This window comes from Helobdella robusta (genome assembly GCF_000326865.2).
Source record: "Helobdella robusta unplaced genomic scaffold HELROscaffold_25, whole genome shotgun sequence".
Classification (NCBI taxonomy): Eukaryota; Metazoa; Annelida; class Clitellata; order Rhynchobdellida; family Glossiphoniidae; genus Helobdella; species Helobdella robusta.
This window is the reverse complement of record NW_008704310.1, coordinates 2,050,451-2,071,199: the sequence shown is the minus strand read 5'-3', so window position 1 is coordinate 2,071,199 and position 20,749 is coordinate 2,050,451. Positions and strand designations below refer to the sequence as shown.

General features: G+C 36.6%; 3 protein-coding genes across 3 annotated transcripts; all 3 read right to left on the bottom strand.

The window, feature by feature from the left end:
* Positions 1-54: 54 nt before the first annotated feature.
* HELRODRAFT_173151 (hypothetical protein) lies at positions 55-2,522 on the bottom strand (the record flags this gene model as incomplete). The annotated part of the gene is made up of 3 exons (XM_009019762.1): positions 55-162; positions 759-870; positions 1,690-2,522. 3 exons carry the CDS (start codon positions 2,520-2,522, stop codon positions 55-57), a joined length of 1,053 nt encoding a protein of 350 aa, XP_009018010.1.
* A 1,035-nt stretch (positions 2,523-3,557) lies between these two features.
* Positions 3,558-4,323, bottom strand: HELRODRAFT_173150 (hypothetical protein; the record flags this gene model as incomplete). Its single annotated transcript, XM_009019761.1, has 2 exons — positions 3,558-4,027; positions 4,173-4,323. 2 exons carry the CDS (start codon positions 4,321-4,323, stop codon positions 3,558-3,560), a joined length of 621 nt encoding a protein of 206 aa, XP_009018009.1.
* Positions 4,324-5,427: 1,104 nt separating this feature from the next.
* HELRODRAFT_187040 (hypothetical protein) lies at positions 5,428-20,667 on the bottom strand (the record flags this gene model as incomplete). The annotated part of the gene is made up of 15 exons (XM_009019760.1): positions 5,428-5,694; positions 5,758-5,880; positions 5,980-6,088; positions 6,701-6,783; positions 6,879-7,016; positions 7,271-7,368; positions 7,744-7,748; positions 7,806-7,859; positions 8,025-8,083; positions 8,436-8,521; positions 9,307-9,386; positions 9,702-9,745; positions 10,315-10,398; positions 10,926-11,008; positions 20,604-20,667. 15 exons carry the CDS (start codon positions 20,665-20,667, stop codon positions 5,632-5,634), a joined length of 1,173 nt encoding a protein of 390 aa, XP_009018008.1. The 3' UTR covers positions 5,428-5,631.
* Between the last annotated feature and the right edge of the window lie 82 nt (positions 20,668-20,749).

Sequence of the window (20,749 nt, the reverse complement as noted above, 5' to 3'; positions counted from 1 at the left end):
CCATATTTTTTCATTTTCTCGTCCGCTGCCCTGGCCGCGGCCAAACCGCATTCTTTACTTGTCAGGTTTACGTATCGTTCGGCGAGGGTGCCAGGGACCGTAACATCCCACGCCAAACATCTGCCGGCTCTCCAAGGCATTAGCGTGCATCCGTCCGGGCGCCTACCATCATGCGCAGAAATGCCGGATGGTTCCTTGAGAACCGGGATTGAAGCCTTGGAGAAGAGCCGACAAATGTAATCGTTTAGCGCTGAGTGACGTAGTTGACGGACCCCACCCAGGCGACAAACCAAACCGTGGTGCCCAAACTCGTCCGCCCCAGCGCCACATCGGCACGTGTATTTATTCTGAATGACCAGGCCAAGTCTGAAGCCAATGGCAAATCTCACAGACTCGTCGTCAAGCCTGGTGCCCACAGAGGTGTTAAGCCACGATCTCAACCACCCACAGCTGGCAACGCTGGACATGGCCAACAAACGAGCGGTGAAAAAGTCGTCGCCGCATGAAGACAACAAATTTTGAAAGATTTTTTTATATTCTTCGTTCAAAATTTGGACGTGCGTACGGTCCCCCGGGGCGGACACTGGGGGAAGAATATCGCGGCAACGAAAAAACCGGTGGAGCAGGGAAGACTGCAGGTCGAGAGTGGCAGCGGCAGAAGAATTATAAACAACGGGAGCCAGCTGAACCACGCTAAGCAACCCCAGCCCACCAAATCGCACCGGCAGCTGAGCCTGGGACCAACCACTGTCAGTCACTTGAACATTGCAAATCGACGACAGGGCGGTGCGCAGGGCTCCGTCAAATTCGCCCAATTTAGAAGGGTCAATGTGTTTAGATGTACGCAGGAAGTACATCAATTTGGGCAAACTGAGGGCATTGCGGATAATAGTCAAGGCATCATGGGCCGAAAGACAGGAAACACGACCCAGGGCGAATTTAAGCTCAGAGAGCTTTTGGTCAAAAAACTTTATTTGATAATCGCCCTCGACCAAGGGTGTGCCTAAAAAACTCAGTTCTAATGCACCAACTCTGGGTATTTCAGCCAGCGCATGTGGCACCTGAAATAAACTTTGGCAGTGAAGTTCGCATTTTTTAATGTTTAACTCTAAGCCAATTGCAGCGGAGTTATGCTTCAAATATTCGTAGCTATCGGCCAGAGTTGGACCGTCCGAAGCTATGCTGATATCATCCAGATAAGCGCAAACGAAAGTGGACGAAGCTTTCTCTAAGAGTGGATGAAGAGTTAGTGCGAACAACAAAGGACCAAGGGGATCACCCTGCTGTACCCCCTCGGATGATTCTACAACCCAAGAGTGGTAGCCAAGGGAAGAGACTCCGCCATAGGCAGAATGGCAAAAATTATAGATATTGGGGCAAAAAGGTTTGACAGCCTCCAACATCGAGTCTCTTCTCTAGGAATTGAAGGCATTTTTAAAGTCCAGTTTCAGAAACCCCCATTGATCGGGGAGGTCGGTGACCAATCTTCGAACCGCATGAACAGCGGCCTCAGCGCCACCCTTAATCCCGACACCCAACTGAGTCGGGTAGAACTTGGTCTTGAATTCGACCACGACCAGGGCCAAGGCACATTTGCCGGCCAACCTCCTCCAAACGTTCCCGACCGCAATCGGTCTGACCCCTCCGTCTTTCTTATTTAAAGCTATTAGCCGGCCTCCAAAAAAGAACCGGCGGACGGAGAGTGGGCAAGCTCCAGATAAGATCAAATTAATGAATTGGGTTAAGGAGTTCAGTGTGTCGTCGATTGGCAAGGGGCCTGAAAAAACATCCTTAAGGTGCTGGGGTCGTAGGCCATGCAGGCCTCCAGAAGAACCGTTTTTAAACGATTTAACGGCCCTCAGCACCTCGGCAGGAGAAACGCAACCAGCCGTTGGTGTCAATGCGGGAAAGAACCGCCTGTCCACCGGAATTTTTGGGTGGATGGAACATAATTTATCGAAGGTGGCCGGCGAGCTCTCCGCCAAGCCCTCCGGCGAACAGACAAGTCTGACAGCCGAGGACAGGTTTCCCTGTTCAATACAAGATGACACAGCGTTGATCCACCGATTGGGGTTGTGCTTTTGTGATTTGGCATTATTGAACCCATCAAAGCACAGTACCAGGGTTTCAAGACCAATAGTTGAATATTCGCTTAGACGCATGTTGACCAGATTGCCCTGGTTGACCCGGCGACCCCCTCTGGAAGTCTTCTGTAAGACGTATGGGACAAAACAGTGGAGTCTAACCCAGTGAGCCGGGTCACCAGGGTCATTACAAACAGCCGTCAGCAAGGCGTTCAGATCATGTGCGAACTTCTCCCTGCATGGCTTAGGGATATGGTCGTACACCGGTACACATTTCAGCACGGCCGTCAGCTTGTCAAAAACACCAGAGTAATCCAGGCCGAGAGGATCACCGGAGACCGATGCGGCCGACGACCGTGTGGGCAACCCAGGCTTGGGGTCGGGTGCGGCACCGAGAGGCGAAGCAGCCCTCGCGCCCGATGGATCAACTTTTTTCATTCTTGTCCTTTCACTTTACCTCCGTGCCGACATAACTTCCCGTCTGGAGTGCTTCTATAGTGGTTAAAGCAGACGGGGCACTGTTGTAACGTTGGAGCCATATGTGATTAAAAACAACCAAGAAACGAGGGAAAGGAAACAAACCAAGTGGGGTGGATGGATGAATGAATGGATGAACAAGCGAATGACCAAAGGAACGGGCCAGCGAACAAACGAATGAATGAGTGAATGATGGGGGAATGAATGAGCTAATTACTGAACGGACGAGTGAGGGAAAAAAAAGAATGAATGAGTGAGTGAATAAATAAATGAATGAATAAACAACCGAACGAATGGATGAATGAATGAATACATGAATGAATGAACGAGCGAACGGATGAGTGACTGAATTATCTTTAAATATTTAACCAGTATTTCAACTTTTATTTTAATTTTTTTTTTTCTTTTTTTTTTATTGATGAATGAATGAGTGAGTGAGCAAATGAGTGAATGAGTGAATACAAAAACCTAGGTAACAGTGTGGGAGGAGACAACTATTGCTGCAAACTTTGGCCCAATCTCTCCCTTATAGTTTATTTTTTTTTTTACACAGATTTTAAAAATTGGTTTAGGAAATTTTTTTTTTTTATAAATAAATTTTAATTTAAACTTTAAATTTTAATTTCAAAAATAAATTAAAAATAAATGTCGGTAGAAGGTAAATAAGTTAAAATGTAGTGAACTTTCCGATAATAATAAAAACAGCTCACACCTGGCGCAGGCCGGTGACCTGTAGCAGCTATGAGCTGTGAATAAATTATAATATTGATAAAAAAAAACGAGAAAATTGGCCGAGGCAGGGCAGAAAAACGATAAAAAATGACGGAAAAACAAACCCGGGACAAAATTACAGCCGATGAACCCAAAAATCATCTATAAAAACAATTTAAAATCTATGAATTTAGTATGTATGTATGTATGTATGTGTGTGTATGGTCCCTTTGTTGATAAAAGCTATGAGGAGAGCTAAAATCAATTTCAGGTTCCAATGTATATTTATGTTTGGGGTTCCTGCACAGAAAGGTACTTCGTTGCTCCCTCCATGATACAAAATGCTTTAAATCTTTGTAATAATATTGAAATGTATTGTTTTATGTAACGTTTATTTTCCGGATTGCCGGAAATCTCGACAACTTTTGCTATTAACTGATTAATAAATGTTTGTGTTTGCCCATCAGTTGGGCCAAATGTTTCAATGCATACTGGTGTAAACATTTTGGTGCTATCATTTAAAGTGGCATATTTTATTGTTTTTTGGTCAGACGCTTTTATCGCGGCGGTCCCAGCCTCCGTTGACATAAAACTGGTTTGTCTTTCGGCCATTTTGTGGGAAAAAGTTACGTCCCACGTCAAGGAGCGTCTCTGGCCCAAGGAACCACTGCATCTGTCAGGTCTGTAATTACCTTTTTCAAGCAGTCCGGCTGGCTCCTTTATTACCGGAATAGCAGCTCTTTGAAAAACTCTGACTAAAAGGTAAGGTGCAACCTCGGTAGAGCAGTCGCAGATTAATGAAGGCGGTAATGCCATTGATGAGGTCCAGAGAATCGTTTTTTGAGGAAGTCACATCTTTTAAATGTTCGGGGGTTAGGCCGCCTCTGCCACCCGAAGTACCTTTTGGAAACGACCTCAAGCATGTGAGAATTTGTTGAGATGTAACCGAGATACCCGAGTCTTCTTTAGGAGAGCTTGGAGCTCTGTCAATCGGTGTCTTTGGGTGTTTCTCAATTAGGAAGTTTACGGTATCTTCGGAAGCAGGAGCCATCGAGTCGGTCGAAGACAATAACTGCATAACGTTCTTCACATTGCCTGTGTGTGTATATATATGTTGGTAAAAGACCATAGTTAATGCATTAATTTATAAAAATTTACCGAATTTCTAGCGTTTGGATAGGTTTTGTTATATTTCTCGATATTTCTAACCACATTCTTGTCGTCATTATTTATTTTATTAAAATCAGAATAATATACAGTTTTCCAATTCATTCTAGAGTGTATAGGACCTATTTCGATTTTTCAATAATCCTCAGCGTTTGTTGCGGTTTATATAGAGAATTTGTATAACCTGGACCTTAGTTCATGTAATTAGCATTTATTGTCAGTGACTTTGTTAATTTTACTGTTATCCTTACTAATTGTCATCGTTTATTTGTTCGGGCTAATTGCTTCGGTGTATGTTTTATTGCTTCGGTGCTATGTTTCATTGTGCTAATTACTTCGGTGTTATATTTTATTGTGCTAATTTTATTGGTATCATTTACTTACTCTTTAATATAACTTTGATCGATTTTACTTTCTTCTTCTTACTTTCTTCTCATCGGTACCATTGGTGTTATCGGTATATTTTATTATTCTTGTCGGGAGTATTATCGAAATCTTCAGATGGGAATGTCTGGAATTACAGTACATTATTTTGACGTTGTCGTCCAGGTTTTCTCTTGCAGTTTCAATATTATTTGTGTGTTTTAGGTGTATTTCTATTGAACCTTCCCTAAGGTCGACTGTGCTGTTTCGCAGTGCGTGCACTAGCCGGGTTCGTTTCGATTATGACAAAAAGACCTATCACATGTTTCGTGTATGTTGCGCCGTTTATACGATGTTTGTGGCGTTTTGTTGATTCTCATGAACCTAGAAAAAGTGTAATAGACCTTTAACTTTTTTAACCGTTGACACTTAGTTAAATTGAAATAATGTTTAAACAGACATGTGACGTCAGAGATGCGCGGTATCAGTGACTAATTGAATAATGATTATGTATATATACAACACCGATCGTGTTACATTCATAACTGTCTCATATACATGACAACGGATTGCGTATCATAGTATTTATTTATTGTATAGTTATTTAGTAGCTGTTTAAATCCAGTTTACGAAATTTACTGATATTTTATTTAATAAAATATAAAAAAATCATTACACAAAATTATTTTAAAAATCAATCTCTCGGGATGCAAGTTTATTTTTAATTTGCAAAGTGTTCTCGTGTCATTTTCAGCCAATTAAAATTGGAATCGATTCTTATCAGTCTATTTTTGCTGCGGTTTTTTTGATAGAAATGAATGAATGGTCTTTATTTGTTATCTTTTGATGGTTGGTAAACAGTGACGGAGGCAATTTGGTCACATGACATAACCTACAAAAATTGAAAAATGGTTTAAATGAATGTGCAATTGACAACCTGTATTAAAAAACCAACTTCAAAAATGAATTCGTTGCATCCAAAACAATGTATTTCTCTAAAAAGTTGGTTATCATACATCCTGTTCCGAACGACGGGCTTTGTGTGTGGCGTGATTAAATACTTCATGACACTTGACCACTGATCATCAAAAAATGAAATTAAGTTCCAATAAGATCAGGACAGCAGAATATTAAATCAATCTGACATTAACTACATTAAAAGTGCATCAGAACACACCTTCGTGTCAAATGTTATAAAGTTGTTATTCAATACAAGCTCATCTGAATCAAAACTGCTTAGATTTCTTGAAACACTAAGTGGTATTTGGAAGTGGCATCTGTAATAACTATTGAGAAATGCAATTGAAGTGATTAATTATCAAAATCAGCATATGAATACTTGAAAAATAAAAAATTGACAATCAATTTTGAGTATAACACTACAGGAACAGGCTGCTCTACCAAGTTATATTTTTCTACAAGTTCCTCATTCTTCATTTCTGTCACACATGCTTAGTTTCGGTTTCGTGGCTCAAAGCCTATCTATTATTCACCATCTACTCATCGTGTGTTCCATCACCATCATATGTTCAAAACATTCAAATAACTTGTATATAATTCATAACAAACGTATTGTATGCTTTTCCATTTTAAAAAATACATAGTGACTTGAAGAACTTTTTGTTTAACATTTTCACTAATTAGCATAAAGTTAAAAATGGATCCAAGAAATAAATATGTTTTCTTGTACTACACTTACTTTAAAACAACTTGAGCAACACAATTTAATCAAACAAATATCCTACTTGCCATATGAGGTCTTTTCCCTTACTATGCATGCCCAGGCCTACACTTTTTTCAAATTCATTCCAAACATTTTTTTATATTGTGAATTACATAATAGTCAATGGTACATAAATATTTTAGAACTCAACACTGAAATAAATTAACAGACTTACATGTTGAAGTTAAAATGGTTTGGAAAGTTTGTATGCATGACCAATTTTTTAACAACATGAGTCCTGGCATCAAACAAGATGTCCTGCATTTTATAATTAAAGTTGTGTGTCTCTTACAAAAATAAAACATCAAAGTCATTGTTTTATTATAATAAAAGATCACAAGTGCAAAACAAACCACTCCGTAGTTCAAATAATTGAAGAAATAATCAGATGTGTTGTAGCACATGTTGTGTTTTTTGGGACAATGTATCTTCATTTTGTCATAATCCTTGTAATGCATGCGACTGGGCGATCCAATCTTTGATATCACATCCTGCAACCAAAGTGTGAGCATTCATCATTACGTACTAACAAAGTAACTATTTCAAACCAAATGACAACAAAATTGATAGTTGGCACAGTTATGATTGGTCAGTATATTTAAACTTCGATTTGTAATGACAACAACCACGGAACTCAAAATTTTTTGATAATTCACTTTTAATCTTTTATAGCAAAAAAATGCTGAAATCTAAATAAATTGAGTACAGTGCGACTATCCAAAAATAAAAACAGCGAAACACAAACTTGTGTGGTATCGCCAAAATTAATTTCTTGAAGAATGGTGGCATAATGGATGGATGAATATGGGGATGCCTCATCTGCAGCCTGCATCAATCGATCACCTTGCAATCATTTCATTACATTTCGTGGCTCAGAAAGATGAAAATATATTAAAAATATACGTTGCATTTATTTCCAGCATAATAATAATAACAATAATTAAATTTTGCTCTTTTGACATTTTTATTATCATTATATTTAAAAATAAATTTCATTCCAAATTGCTAATTCTCTTGTACCATTTATTTATCAAACATGCTATGTCTTAAAAACCGTTTCACAAGCAATGTTGGTATCAACAAATTTATCTATTAATTTCAAGTTTTCTTTCTGCTTAATATTTCTTAACAATAACAACTGAACATCTTTAAACAGAATAAACTTTAGTACATAAATGCATTTGAAATAAAAATAGGACAATTAAAAAATAAACAAACCATCACTAATCAAATAGAATTGAAAAGTGAAACTATCTGACTGTTTGTTGTGAAGCACCAACAACTTTTCAAGATACAATCCAGCGTAAAAACACGACGACGGTATGGAAGGAACTCTGTTTATGAGATGTCAATCATTAAACCTAGCTAATAAATGTTGAGCGGCAAAGATTATTGCAGTTAAAGTGGCGGCAAAATAAGGTGAGAAACAAATTAATAAAATATATTTCAAAAATGTAAAAACAAAATAATAAATATATATCAAAATGTATAAGTCTAACATGGCGTCAGTTAAAGATTGACCAGAGTAAATGAAGAGACTTGTGACAACTGGAGATGTCTGTGTAGGATATTCAACGCAACCAAACTTCTCAACGTGAATTGTCTATCAAATAAATCAAAGTATCAACTTTTCAGCAAACTCGTGACTACTACAATAATATTATTATCATTAGAATAATTGTTCTAGTTGTAGTTGTTAAAAATAACAACAATCGTAAATAACTATTTTATAATTACATCCATTATATAATTTATGTTTATATTAATACAGTTAAATTAAAACAATAACGTTTCCTTTCCTTATTCTTACCATACAGTTAAATGTATGTAATTAACACACCGCTATATTGCATTGACAGAAACTAAATATGGCAAATTAAAAAAATCAGCAATGAACAAAATGAGTGAACCTCGTAACTTGATCCGTCGAGTATTTTGAAAATAAATGTCAGTCCTCTGAAATTCAAACTGAAAATTGTCTTATCTGCATTGTATTCTGTGGTGTTTATATATGCTGATATCAATATATAAATGAATTAATCATATACCACATGCATATTTTATTGGCCGATTATTTTTAAATGACAGCAACAGGTTATAGAATAAAGATTACAAATTTCGAGAAATATAGATATTAGTAAATCAGGTTGTAGAATGTTAATTTTAACAGATGAGGACGATTCCGACACTCTGCAGCATAGAAGTTACTTGCAGTTGGTAGGTTGGGTACGGATGTTACTTGGAGTTCGAAGTTTTGGTGCAGATGTTAATTGCTGTTGGAAGGTTAGGTACAGATGGTTACTTGCTGTAAGAAGGTTAGGTAGAGAAATTACTTGCTGTTGGAAGGCTAGGTACAGATGTTACTTGCTGTTGGAAGGTTAGGTAGAGAAGTTATTTACTGTTGGAAGGTTAGGTAAACAACAGAAATATTGGCTAGTTCAGCTAACAAATCATAAAATGAACAATGCAGCATGAACATTAGCAATAACGGATCTAGACAACTTTAGCGGGGGTCTAAAGTTTGGGAAATTTTTGAAAATGTTTCAATGTTGACCAGGGACCAACATTTGTAGCTGACGACCTTTTTTGTTTATCACGTCATTTTATCTTCAAAAAACGCACTTTTTCGGTTAAAACAATGACTTTTGCTGACTTTTAATAGAAAAACTGATCACAACGGAGGGGCACTAGGCCCCCGGTCTCCTAGATCCGCCACTGAACGTTAGCAATGTATTAACAATAAACAAAATGAAATTAAATAGCATGATTGGAAAATATTACTAGCGGGATGAGTCGCTCCAAAACAGTTATCAATTTGTGTAATGGTAGGTAATGTAGATGGAGAGTTAAAGTACTCATTTCTGTTGAGTTCACAAAATTTGTTATTAACGACATTAACAACTTTTAACAACCTTTCACAACTACATTCAACTTTTTTTTTACAATTTTGGTTGCATTATGTACATAATGTTTTAATTTGATACATCACATGAATGTGTATGGTGAATAAGTATCACTTGAAGAATTGCATGAAATATGATCACCGAAATGAATAAAAAAATATCCTTCAGGGATAAGCACAATAGATACAAAAATTTATTTATTTTGTTCACAATGCTATTATTCATTGGTATTGTTGAAAAAATAAAATAATACCAAAAAAGGAAAAAACTTACAAATATTTCAGCTTAATTTTAGACATATCATATACTTCTATGACCTGCATTAATGATAGAAAAATTACAATAAAAAAATAGCACATTTGAAACAAAACTTATGAATCAGTGTGCCGAATAATGAAAAAAAGTACAAAAAGCTAAAAAGAATGCAGAGCCAGGCGAGGGCATGGGATTCCAATGAAAAAAAGTAAATAAGGAGACACACGAAAGCCAACAAGCAGCACTAATTTTTATGTCATGTTTGAGTGACTCATTGGCTACAATAAGCCACTGAATCACTTAAATCCTTATTGTGTGGTGAATCAACGTAGATATTTTAGATTTTTTGCTAAGTGAAGGACTTAAACACATAAAAAACAAAACGCATATTTATATGTTCAATTTTGAAAATTGAAGAAATCACAGGAAAAGCCAACCTCAAGCAGGTTGCCAACTAAGGAAAGATTTTAGAACAGTTTTTAGTGAACATCGGAGTGATAATTGATTTGTTGACAATGAGGGTTACATTTTTCTTTCAAAAGTTAGTTTAATTAATAACCGAATAATCGGTTTAGATGGTTTTTAATAAATTCACCACTAAAACTAATAAAGTTGTAAATAATTAACACACCTTCAATCTTTGCAGATAAGAGTCAAAATGAAGCCTGATACAATCTTGTGCTAAATCGAGTACAATATCATTTGCAAGTGCATTCTGTTGAATAAACAATTTATTGAACATAATCAAGCCTAATATTATTCCATTATAGTGTACATTTCTGTTCTGCCCTTGTTCACCTCTTATTATTCTCAACACATCTTTATTTCTGTTCCAGTTGTCTTCTACATTTTCATTTAATCATGTTTACCACATTTTTATACAATATTTTGAGACATTATTTATTTTCGAGCATCCTTAGCCTACAAGGGACCTGTTAGACAGTTTCAAAATTTATGATGTTGATATATTTTTTTAAAATTATGATCTTTCATAAATGTCTTCTGCCAACTCAAATTTGCCTTCAGCCATTTAACTACTCTCAATCATAAATTCAGTAACCAAAAGCAAATGTTGATGTTGTGGATGTAGTTAGGGACATATTGAGAATAAAAATTAACAATTGTAAACAGCTGATGAAATAGAAAAACATATTTAATGATTTATCAAAACTTTACAAGCACTTAACAATTATAAATGTGTAATAATAAGTTAACAACAAATGAACAACATATGATGCTGACGTGTTGGTTATACATTAGTTGAATATTCTTTAATAGATCATCTTGAGATTTGATCAACGCAATGGCTTGATATAGTGGCATGCCTGGTAATAATAATTAGAAATTATTTTAGATACAACAACAAGGAATCGTGTTGAAATAAATTATTACATTGTTATTATATTATCAATATGTTGATACCTCTCAAAAATGCAAAATTTAAAATAAGAACCAAAATCTATTACACTGTAAATATGATTTAGCGTAAAAATCAATTGAAGGATACTCTTAAGGTGACCCAAAGAAATCTTTTTAGATAAGAAATGTTTAAGAATTTGCTAAAATTTGGGATAATTATGGCGCAAAATACTAAGGTTGAAATTTTCGTCACATAGAGATAAAAAAAGAAATAAATTTTTAACACAATAAAAACTATAACATTTGTTTTTTGCTGAGTATTACAATTAAGCATATGAAAATCCAATGGGTCTAGATATGAACACAAAAAATATGAACATGAAAATTCAACAAATCTAGATAAGAAACAAAATTTTAACACCTTAACAATTTTTAATGCCCATAACTGGAAGCATTGACAACGTCATGTCATGCACTTCAAGCCACTACAAATATTTTTCACCTTCTTGATTACTTTCCCAACATATTATTGAGCTTAGATTTCGGTAAAGTTTATACACATATTAGTCTTTAGGTAATGTAATGAAAAAAACCAAGGGCGTTTGGTTTTGGCCGAAATGTAAATAATATTTTTGTTTGCTCTTTTATAATGCTTGGCATTTTTATTATTTGCGATAGTTTTATTTAATTGAACATTTATATTTCTGTCAACATTGTATGATTATTTGTATATCTTATTCACCCATTCTTTTTCATTTTTGCTTAGTTCTAGTTTTGTTCATAAGCTTATCTATTAAGTTTATTTCACATACAAATAAATTTTTCTGGCAATATATTACGAATTGTTTAATATTTTTTTATAATCATATTGTAATAAACTTAAATGCAAATAAAGTCATTGAAAACTGGATGAAATTAGTTTATAACTCAATTATCTCATATTTATAGCATTTTTTACCAATTAGTAAGTAACAATTTGCAGTATCAAAAATTTACCTAAAAAACGTTGTTATTGCTTTTTCTGGTTGAAATTACAATCACAAATTGATTTAAAATCAAAAACAAATATGAACAAATGAAACCATGATTTTAAATCATCTGAATTCGAATTTTACTCAACTGCAAATATATTGTAACTACATAATTACATTATTACAATTGTAACTACATTATTGTAACTACATTATTGTAAAATTGTAACTACATTATTGTCACTTGTTTCTAGCATGGAGTAACCATATCCCATCATTAGTTGACCTTGAACGAATCAGTTGTATAATGCACATGGTGCAGAGAAAACTTTGAACACTTTTTGTACACCTTGTGCATGGCGTGGAAAAATTGTCAAAAAATTTGTGTATTGTGCACAGTGCAACAGACTGCTGACATTATTTATATACAAATTGATCCTAAGTTTACTTTTGAACGATTTATCTTAAGTTTTATTAAATGATTAGCCATCAGACATTCAATGTAGTGCTTCTGAAGTTCACTTAAAATCAATAAGTGAATTTTATTAGTCAGATCAGGTTTCATGCGTTTGCTGAAGATAGAAGTTAGGGTTACGTCTAAAATAAATACTAGGAAATATTTTTGTTACTTTGTCCACGGTAAATACCCCATGTATTCAGGAAAACATACTAGGTCTGCAACAAAATACCACCACATGGTTTTTTTTACTTAGTACCAAAAATTGGTTGATTGTTATGCGGAAGTGGCGGCAGAACATATAAAAGCGAGTAGGGTGATAGGAATTGAAGTTATGATGAGAATTGCTAACAGTATGTATGATGATGAAGGTATACCTGAGGATTGGCGACACAGTGTGTTGGTGCCGTTGTATAAGGGCAAAGGAGATGTGAGAGATTGTGGGCCATATAGAGGTGTGAAATTGCTAGAGCACGGAATGAAGGTAGTGGAGAGGGTGCTTGAGAGGAGGTTGAGAAATATGGTGACAGTTAAGAAATGCAGTGTGGGTTTATGCCTGGTAGGGGAACGGTAGATGCGTTGTTCATGGTGATAATGTTGCAGGAGAATTATAGAAAGAAGAAACGAAGATTGTACATGTGCTTTGTGGATCTAGAAAAGGCTTTTGATTGAGTACCGAGGAAGGTCATTGAATGGGCGTTGAGGATGAAAGGAGTGAATGAGAGACTTGTTAAAGCTGTGATGCAGCTGTATGAAGGGGCAAAGACAAAGGTGAGGGTTGGAAGGGGGATGTCGGACGCTTTTAATGTTAAGGTAGGAGTGCATCAAGGATCAGTGTTATCACCGTTTCTGTTTGCAATTGTGATGGATGTTGTGTGTGGAAACATAATGGAGAGGTTTTTATTTGAGATTTTGTATGCAGATAATTTAGTCTTGATGGCTGATATCATAGAAGAATTGCAGTTTAAATTTGACAGATGGAAAAGTGTTATTGAAAAGAAAGGGTTATAAGTTAATATTGGTAAGACGAAGGTAATGGTGAGTGGGGAAGGTGGGAAGCGAGTGATAAGTAAAATAAACCCCTGGGGGATATGTGGCAGGAGAGTGAAGGCTAACTCGGTATTGTGTATAGGATGTTAGAAGTGGGTGCATAAGAGATGTAGTGGTGTGAGGGGGGCACTGAAAAAAGTGGAAGACACGTTCAAATGTAAGAAATGTGTTCATGGTGATTAATAGGACGGACGCAAGGACGGAGTTGAGTGGTGGTATTGAAAGAGTGGAAAGCTTTGTTTATTTAGGGGTTAAGCTGAACGCGGATGGAAGATGTTTGAGCGCTGTTACGGCTAGAGTTCGTGTGGGATGGATGAAATTTAGGAAACTTGGTGGGGTATTGTGCGGAAAGAAATGGTCAGTGAAGATGAAAGGGAGGGTAAATAAAGCATGTGTGAGAGCAGCGATAGTATATGGTGATGAAATTTGGGTGTTGAGGAGAGAGGAGGAAAGTGTACAACAGAGGACTGAAAGAGCTATGGTGAGGATGATGTGTGGGGTTAAAGTAAAGGATAGGAGGAGGAGTACAGAGCTGATGTCGATGATGGGACTGAATGAGGACATTGTGACATAGATAAGGAGATCGAGATTGCCGTGGCATAGACATATGTTGAGAAGGGATGAAAGGGTCGGGATTAGGCGAGCGTTGGAGTTCGAGGTTGAAGGAGTGATAAGAAGGGGTCGTCCGCGATTGAGATTGAGAGAGCAAGTGAAGAAGGACAAAGTGAAAGCGGGGCTGCGTGATACTGAGGCGAGTGACAGATGTGAATGGCGTCGAGGAGAATTTCGGTTTCATCATAGGCAACCAAACGGCAACCCTGATCTCGGGGAAAATGTCGTCTAAACGTGTTTGTTGTTATGCGAAGATTGTTGTTGTAGTTATTAGCCAAGCAGAAGCTTTTGTTGGTTTTGACCAAAGATGATATGGCTGAAGTTCTGTTGGGACAGTTTAAAACATGTTGAACATTAGGACTGTTGTTAGATGCCGAACAGATGTTTGAGATGTGTGGGTTGATTCAGTTCTGGAAGTCATTGAGAAGTGACAATTGTCTGATCTTAATTGTGCTAATAATCTTCTTGTCTTTCTAGGTAGTGTTTGATCTAGTGAATTGATAAAATGAGTTTGTGTATAGTTATATCTTCCATTGAGTAAAATTGGAGGAGTGTATTTGTTATTTGATATTGCTTCTCTGACTGAGCTGGGGTGAAATTGTTTAACTGCTTGGCGAGTGGTCTCACTGGTCATTTTGGCGGATAGGGTTAAGGTATTTAGATTGGAGGGTGTTCTTGATTTGTAGTTTACTAATAGGTTTGGAGGTTGTACATGTGTTTTGTGGATCTAGAAAAGGCTTTTGATCGAGTACCGAGGAAGGTCATTGAATGGGCGTTGAGGAAGAAAGGGGTGAATGAGAGACTTGTTAAAGCTGTGGTGCAGCTGTATGAAGGGGCAAAGACAAAGGTGAGGGTTGGAAGGGGGATGTCGGACGCTTTTAGTGTTAAGGTAGGAGTGCATCAAGGATCAGTGTTATCACCGTTTCTGTTTGCAATTGTGATGGATGTTGTGTGTGGAAACATAATGGAGAGGTTTTTATTTGAGATTTTGTATGCAGATGATTTAGTCTTGATGGCTGATATCATAGAAGAATTGAAGTTAAAATTTGACAGATGGAAAAGTGTTATTGAAAAGAAAGGGTTAAAAGTTAATATTGGTAAGACGAAGGTAATGGTGAGTGGGGAAGGTGGGGAGCGAGTGATAAGTAGAATAGACCCCTGTGGGGTATGTGACAGGAGAGTGAAGGCTAACTCGGTATTGTGTATAGGATGTTAGAAATGGGTGCATAAGAGATGTAGTGGTGTGAGGGGGGCACTGAAAAAGGTTGAAGGCACGTTCAAATGTAAGAAATGTGTTCATGGTGTGATTAATAGGACGGACGCAAGGACGGGGTTGAGTGGTGGTATTGAAAGAGTGGAAAGCTTTGTTTACTTAGGGGATAAGCTGAACGCGGATGGAGGATGTTTGAGCGCAGTTACGGCTAGAGTTCGTGTAAGATGGATGAAATTTAGGGAACTGGGTGGGGTATTGTGTGGAAAGAAATGGTCAGTGAAGATGAAAGGGAGGGTATATAAAGCATGTGTGAGAGCAGCGATGGTATATGGTGGTGAAACTTGGGTGTTAAGGAGAGAGAAGGAAAGTGTACTGCAGAGGGCTGAAAGAGCTATGGTGAGGATGATGTGTGGGGTTAGTGAAGGATAGGAGGAGTAGTACAGAGCTGATGTCAATGATGGGACTGAATGAGGACATTGTGACATTGATAAGGAGATCGAGATTGCGGTGGTATGGACATGTGTTGAGAAGGGATGAAAGGGTCGGGATTAGGCGAGCGTTGGAGTTCGAGGTTGAAGGAGTGGTAGGAAGGGGTCGTCCGCGATTGGGATGGAGAGAGCAGGTGGAGATGGACAGGGTGAAAGCGGGGTTGCGTGATACTGAGGCGAGTGACAGATGTGGATGGCGTCGAGGGGTATTTCGGTTTCATCATAGGTAGTCAAACGGCAACCCCCGATCTCGGGGAAAATATCGTCTAAACGTGTGTTGTTGTTGTTGTTGCAGTTAAAGTTATCAATTCAGAAGTTGAGATGGGGTGAAAATCAATAGAATCAGATAGAGAGCGGCTTATGAATGAAATCGGATTAGTTGAAACAGCAGGAAAAGTAGAAAGAAGTTGGAGAAGGTGGAGAAGGACAGGGTGAAAGAGGGATTGCGTGATACTAAGGAGATCCTGATTGCGGTGGTATGGACATGTGTTGAGAAGGGATGAAAGGGTCGGGATTAGGCGAGCGTTGGAGTTCGAGGTTGAAGGAGTGGTAGGAATGGGTCGTCCGCGATTGGGATGGAGAGAGCAGGTGGATAAGGACATAGTGAAAGCGGGTTTGCGTGATACTGAGGCGAGTGACAGATGTGAATGGCGTCGAGGGGTATTTCAGTTTCATCATAGGTAGCCAAACAGCAACCCCGATCTCGGGGAAAATGTCGTCTAAATATGTGTTGTTGTTGATAAGTTTGGAGGTGATGTGGCAAGGATGAGTTCGGTCTTGACATTGGATTAACAATTGTGATGAAAAAAAATTGGTATGTTGGATGATGGAGAAGATTTTCCATTTGCATTTGTAAAGATGCTCTTGTGAAGTGATGTTGTGGCAGCCTGTTGCAATTCGAAGAGCGTAGTTTTGAATTGTTTGTAGCTTTTGAAGGTTTGTTTTTGAAGAATATGGACACCAGACTGGGCAAACATATTCTATCCCTGGTGTGGATATTGTTTTATACGTTTGTATCAGTGTTTCTTTATTCTGACCCAAGTCTATTCCAAATAGTAGTTTGAGAATATTATTTCTTTTGGCTGCTTTTTTTATTGAAATTTAATGATGTGGAGAAAAGGTGAACATTGTATCAAACATTAGACAGGGGATTTTAGAGCCTGGAGCAGCAGCTTCTGTAGCAACAAACAGCCTTCAAGCAGTGAAACCGACTGTCAATTCCGACAGCAAACTGTTGCAACATAACTCCAAAAGTTGAACGGTCACTTAGATGGAAATTACTGCTGCATGTAGAGTAAAATTAACTTCATCAGCAGTAAATGCCATACCTTCTCTGGCAATACATCCTAGGCGAATAGTCATAGTTAAGTCTGAGAAAAGAAAAATAGTTTTTTTAACAAAATTTAAAAATTTGAAAAATTTTAAGTTTTTTAAGTTATATTTATAGGTATAATGTTACAAGTGAGCGATGTACATGAGCTCCGGGATTAAAAGTAAGCAATGTCTATTTAAAAACATCTAAGTGTCTCGTTACACATTGATTTAAGGTTAGTGCTATAAGGTGTGCGGAATCGCACGGCGAATACGCCGTTGAGATAAGGCGTGAAAAATCCGCACGGCGAATTAAACGTGTTAATGCTATAAAGCGTGAAGCCACACGGCGAATTCGACGTTGCTTGCTATAAGGCGTGCAATTCGCGGGTGAATACGACGCTTGAAATTATAAATTGAGGCATCCGCACGTCGAATTTGACGTTGAGATGCTATAAGGCGTGCGAATCACGGGCGGGCGAATACGTTTGAACGGTGTAAAGCGTGAGAATCGCACGACGAATTCGACGTTAAGATGGAAATAGAAAATAACCCGCACGCCGATAAGGCGTGCGAATACGACGTTTAGACGTTTGAAATCATAAACCTTGAGAAACCGCACGTCAAATTCGACTTTGAGATGCTATAAAGCGTGCGTATCACGAACGGGCGATTACGACGTTCGAAATTATAAATCGTAAGGAACCCGCACGTATAAATGCTTTAAGGCGTGCGAATCACGAACGGGCGATTACGACGTTCAAAATTATAAATCGTAAGGAACCCGCACGTCGAAATGCTTTAAGGCGTGCGAATCATGAGCGGGCGAATACGACGTTTAGACGGTGAAAAGCGTGAGAATCGCACAACGAATTCGACGTTGAGTGACAGAAGTCTGTACAACAGAGTTGACGCTATTTGACGATACAGGACGCAGTCAAAGCGCAAAATTTGACGTTTATTCGTTTATTAAGACAATATAAAGCATTTTTGTTATAGAATGACAATTTTTAAAATGAAAAATTTATTGCATCAATTGTCATATAGTAACACACACAGACAAATACACATATTTACACAGTAATGCACACGGGTACATTGTTCATGTGTTAAGACGAAACAGTTACCAAAAGACCCAAGATTGTTATATCAACACTGTCGACAAAACCATGTTTCTTTCGGTAGCCTTTTCATTTCAACACATAAACAGTGGTACCAGTTTATGCACTCCAGAAGTACGAGTTTGGTTGTCTCTTCCAGAGTGATGTCCACAAACAACACAAACATACAAATTTTGTCCAATTGACCACATCTTATTTTCTAATTTTGTCCATGCTTCATTTGAAAAATATTGTTTCAAGGTGGACATATTAGCACGGTCATCTGTGCATCTTGGATCAATTATTTCTTTAACGTCGTTAATTGATGCTATGCAATCCGTTTGAACACAGTTTTTGGCTGTTTCTTCAGATAAAACCCATGAGAGTCTGAGTTGATCTTGCGCAGACGGACGCAAATTTTCAAATGTAAGTTTGGTTATAGAAACAATTGTTGTTTCCTTTTTGCTGAACGTCCTTTGCGCTTGATAGCAACAGGATACAAAATGTTTGAATTGGCAGCTTGCCCATTTTCTTCTGGCGCAGTAACCTGTAAGTTATCAGCAATATCATCTTCTATGATTACTGGTTGACTGCCACTGGCCACATGATCTGCAACATCCTCCTGTTCACTGCTGCTTGATACGTCAGCTTCAACAGCCTGGTAAAATTTTAATATCGTAATTTTTTAATTTAATTAATTATTATTGTCATATAGTTTTAACTACTTGCATATTGTTTTTGACACTGTGATATACAATGTACTGTTGCAGACTAATTGGATTTGTTAGTGTGATTTGTAATGTACTTTTTTGATTTTCAATCTACCAAATAAATTGATAAAACAAACATACCAACCAACCTCAATCTCAACAACTGAAGGAATGTCTTGTAAAAAAGGACTTTTTTCCCATGACCCATCTTTTGCCTTAGCCTCGACATCCTTCAACCAGGCCAACGCTTTTAAAAATTTGCTTTCTGGCAACTCTGAAAGTACAGATGCAAATTTGCAGATGGTTAAACATTTCCATAGTGCTTACAGACCCACCTAATGCAATAACAAATATACAAAAATTAACATTGAATAAAAATTTTAAATATTCATAATTAAACTTAGAGCTTGAAAATATTTTATAAATATAAAAACAACCTCTGACTGTGTTGCATATCTGGATCAAGATCAACAATTTTGGCGCTTTCCAGAATACATTTTTTGTTAAAATTTTCTACTTTTTTTTTTTTTTTAGTGTCAACCTTCATTGGATGGTAGTTATCTTTAAAAAAAAACTTTCTATCACATTTAATTAAATTAGATCAAACAAAACAATAAAAATCAAGCAAATCTTCAAAAGCCTCGCCGCTTACTACTGAAGGAAGAAGGAAAATGAACTCTTACCAAAGATAATAAATAATAGCATTACGACGCGCAAATAAAAATTTATTTAAAAAAAATTTTTTTAATTTATTTTTAATTGTAAGTTACAGAAATTTTTACAAATACTTTTTAAAATAATATTCGGTATAAAAAAATTTTTTAATATATATTTCATATGCACGCTTTATAGCAGTCTAACAAGTTCATGGTCGGCGTGCGTAGATTTAATTTAATTTTTCCATGAAATTTTTTCAATGATGTTTTTGAGAATTTTTTAGTTAAACTACCGATGTTTTGCAAATATCATTATATTGTTTGCCTCTTTAATCAAAGTTATGATTAATTTACCAAAAACATTACCATGTCATTAGCAGTTCAACAGTTCAGCAGCAATATTTATCGTGGATGGAGATTTATTATATATTATGTACTTTACTCTGCGTGACACATTATAAACACCAATAAACTAACAAATATTAATGGAAATGGAAATTTTTAATTCACTTAAAATTTAATAAAAGTCTGTATGGTAAAAGTTTTTTCATTTTTTTTTGTGTTATGGATTATATATGCCATGTTTCGTTTTGCTGGTACAGTAGAAAACAGTGGATTGCGTGATGCCATCTTACAATTTTACTAATTTATGCTCTGTTTAGTATTAGTTTTAGAGTGTTTTGTTGTTTAATTAATTAACATTAATAATAATTAATTAATCATAACAACTATTATACTTAAATTATAGGATAGGTTACTAGAGAGAGGTTTCTGCTGTAACAATTATTAAACAATTATAACTTATAAGAAACAAAGTTACAGTCACAACGAATGAAATTTTTAATTCCCTTAAAATTTAATAAAAGTTTTTCTTAAATTGAGTAAATCAAATCTAAATGAAAATAAATAAAATTTAAAAAACAAAAGAAAAAATTAATTTTAAAATTTTACATAAAATTACAAAATAAAATAAATTATAAAAAATAAAATAACCTAAAATAAACTCCCAATATTCATTTCCCAGAGATCTGGCGGGTTGAACGTCTAGGTCGAGCATTTCGTGGCAGAAGAACGTCGAACGGCGAACAAAGGATGAACACCTGATCAGGTCAGATCTATGAGCTTTTGTTGCAATAACT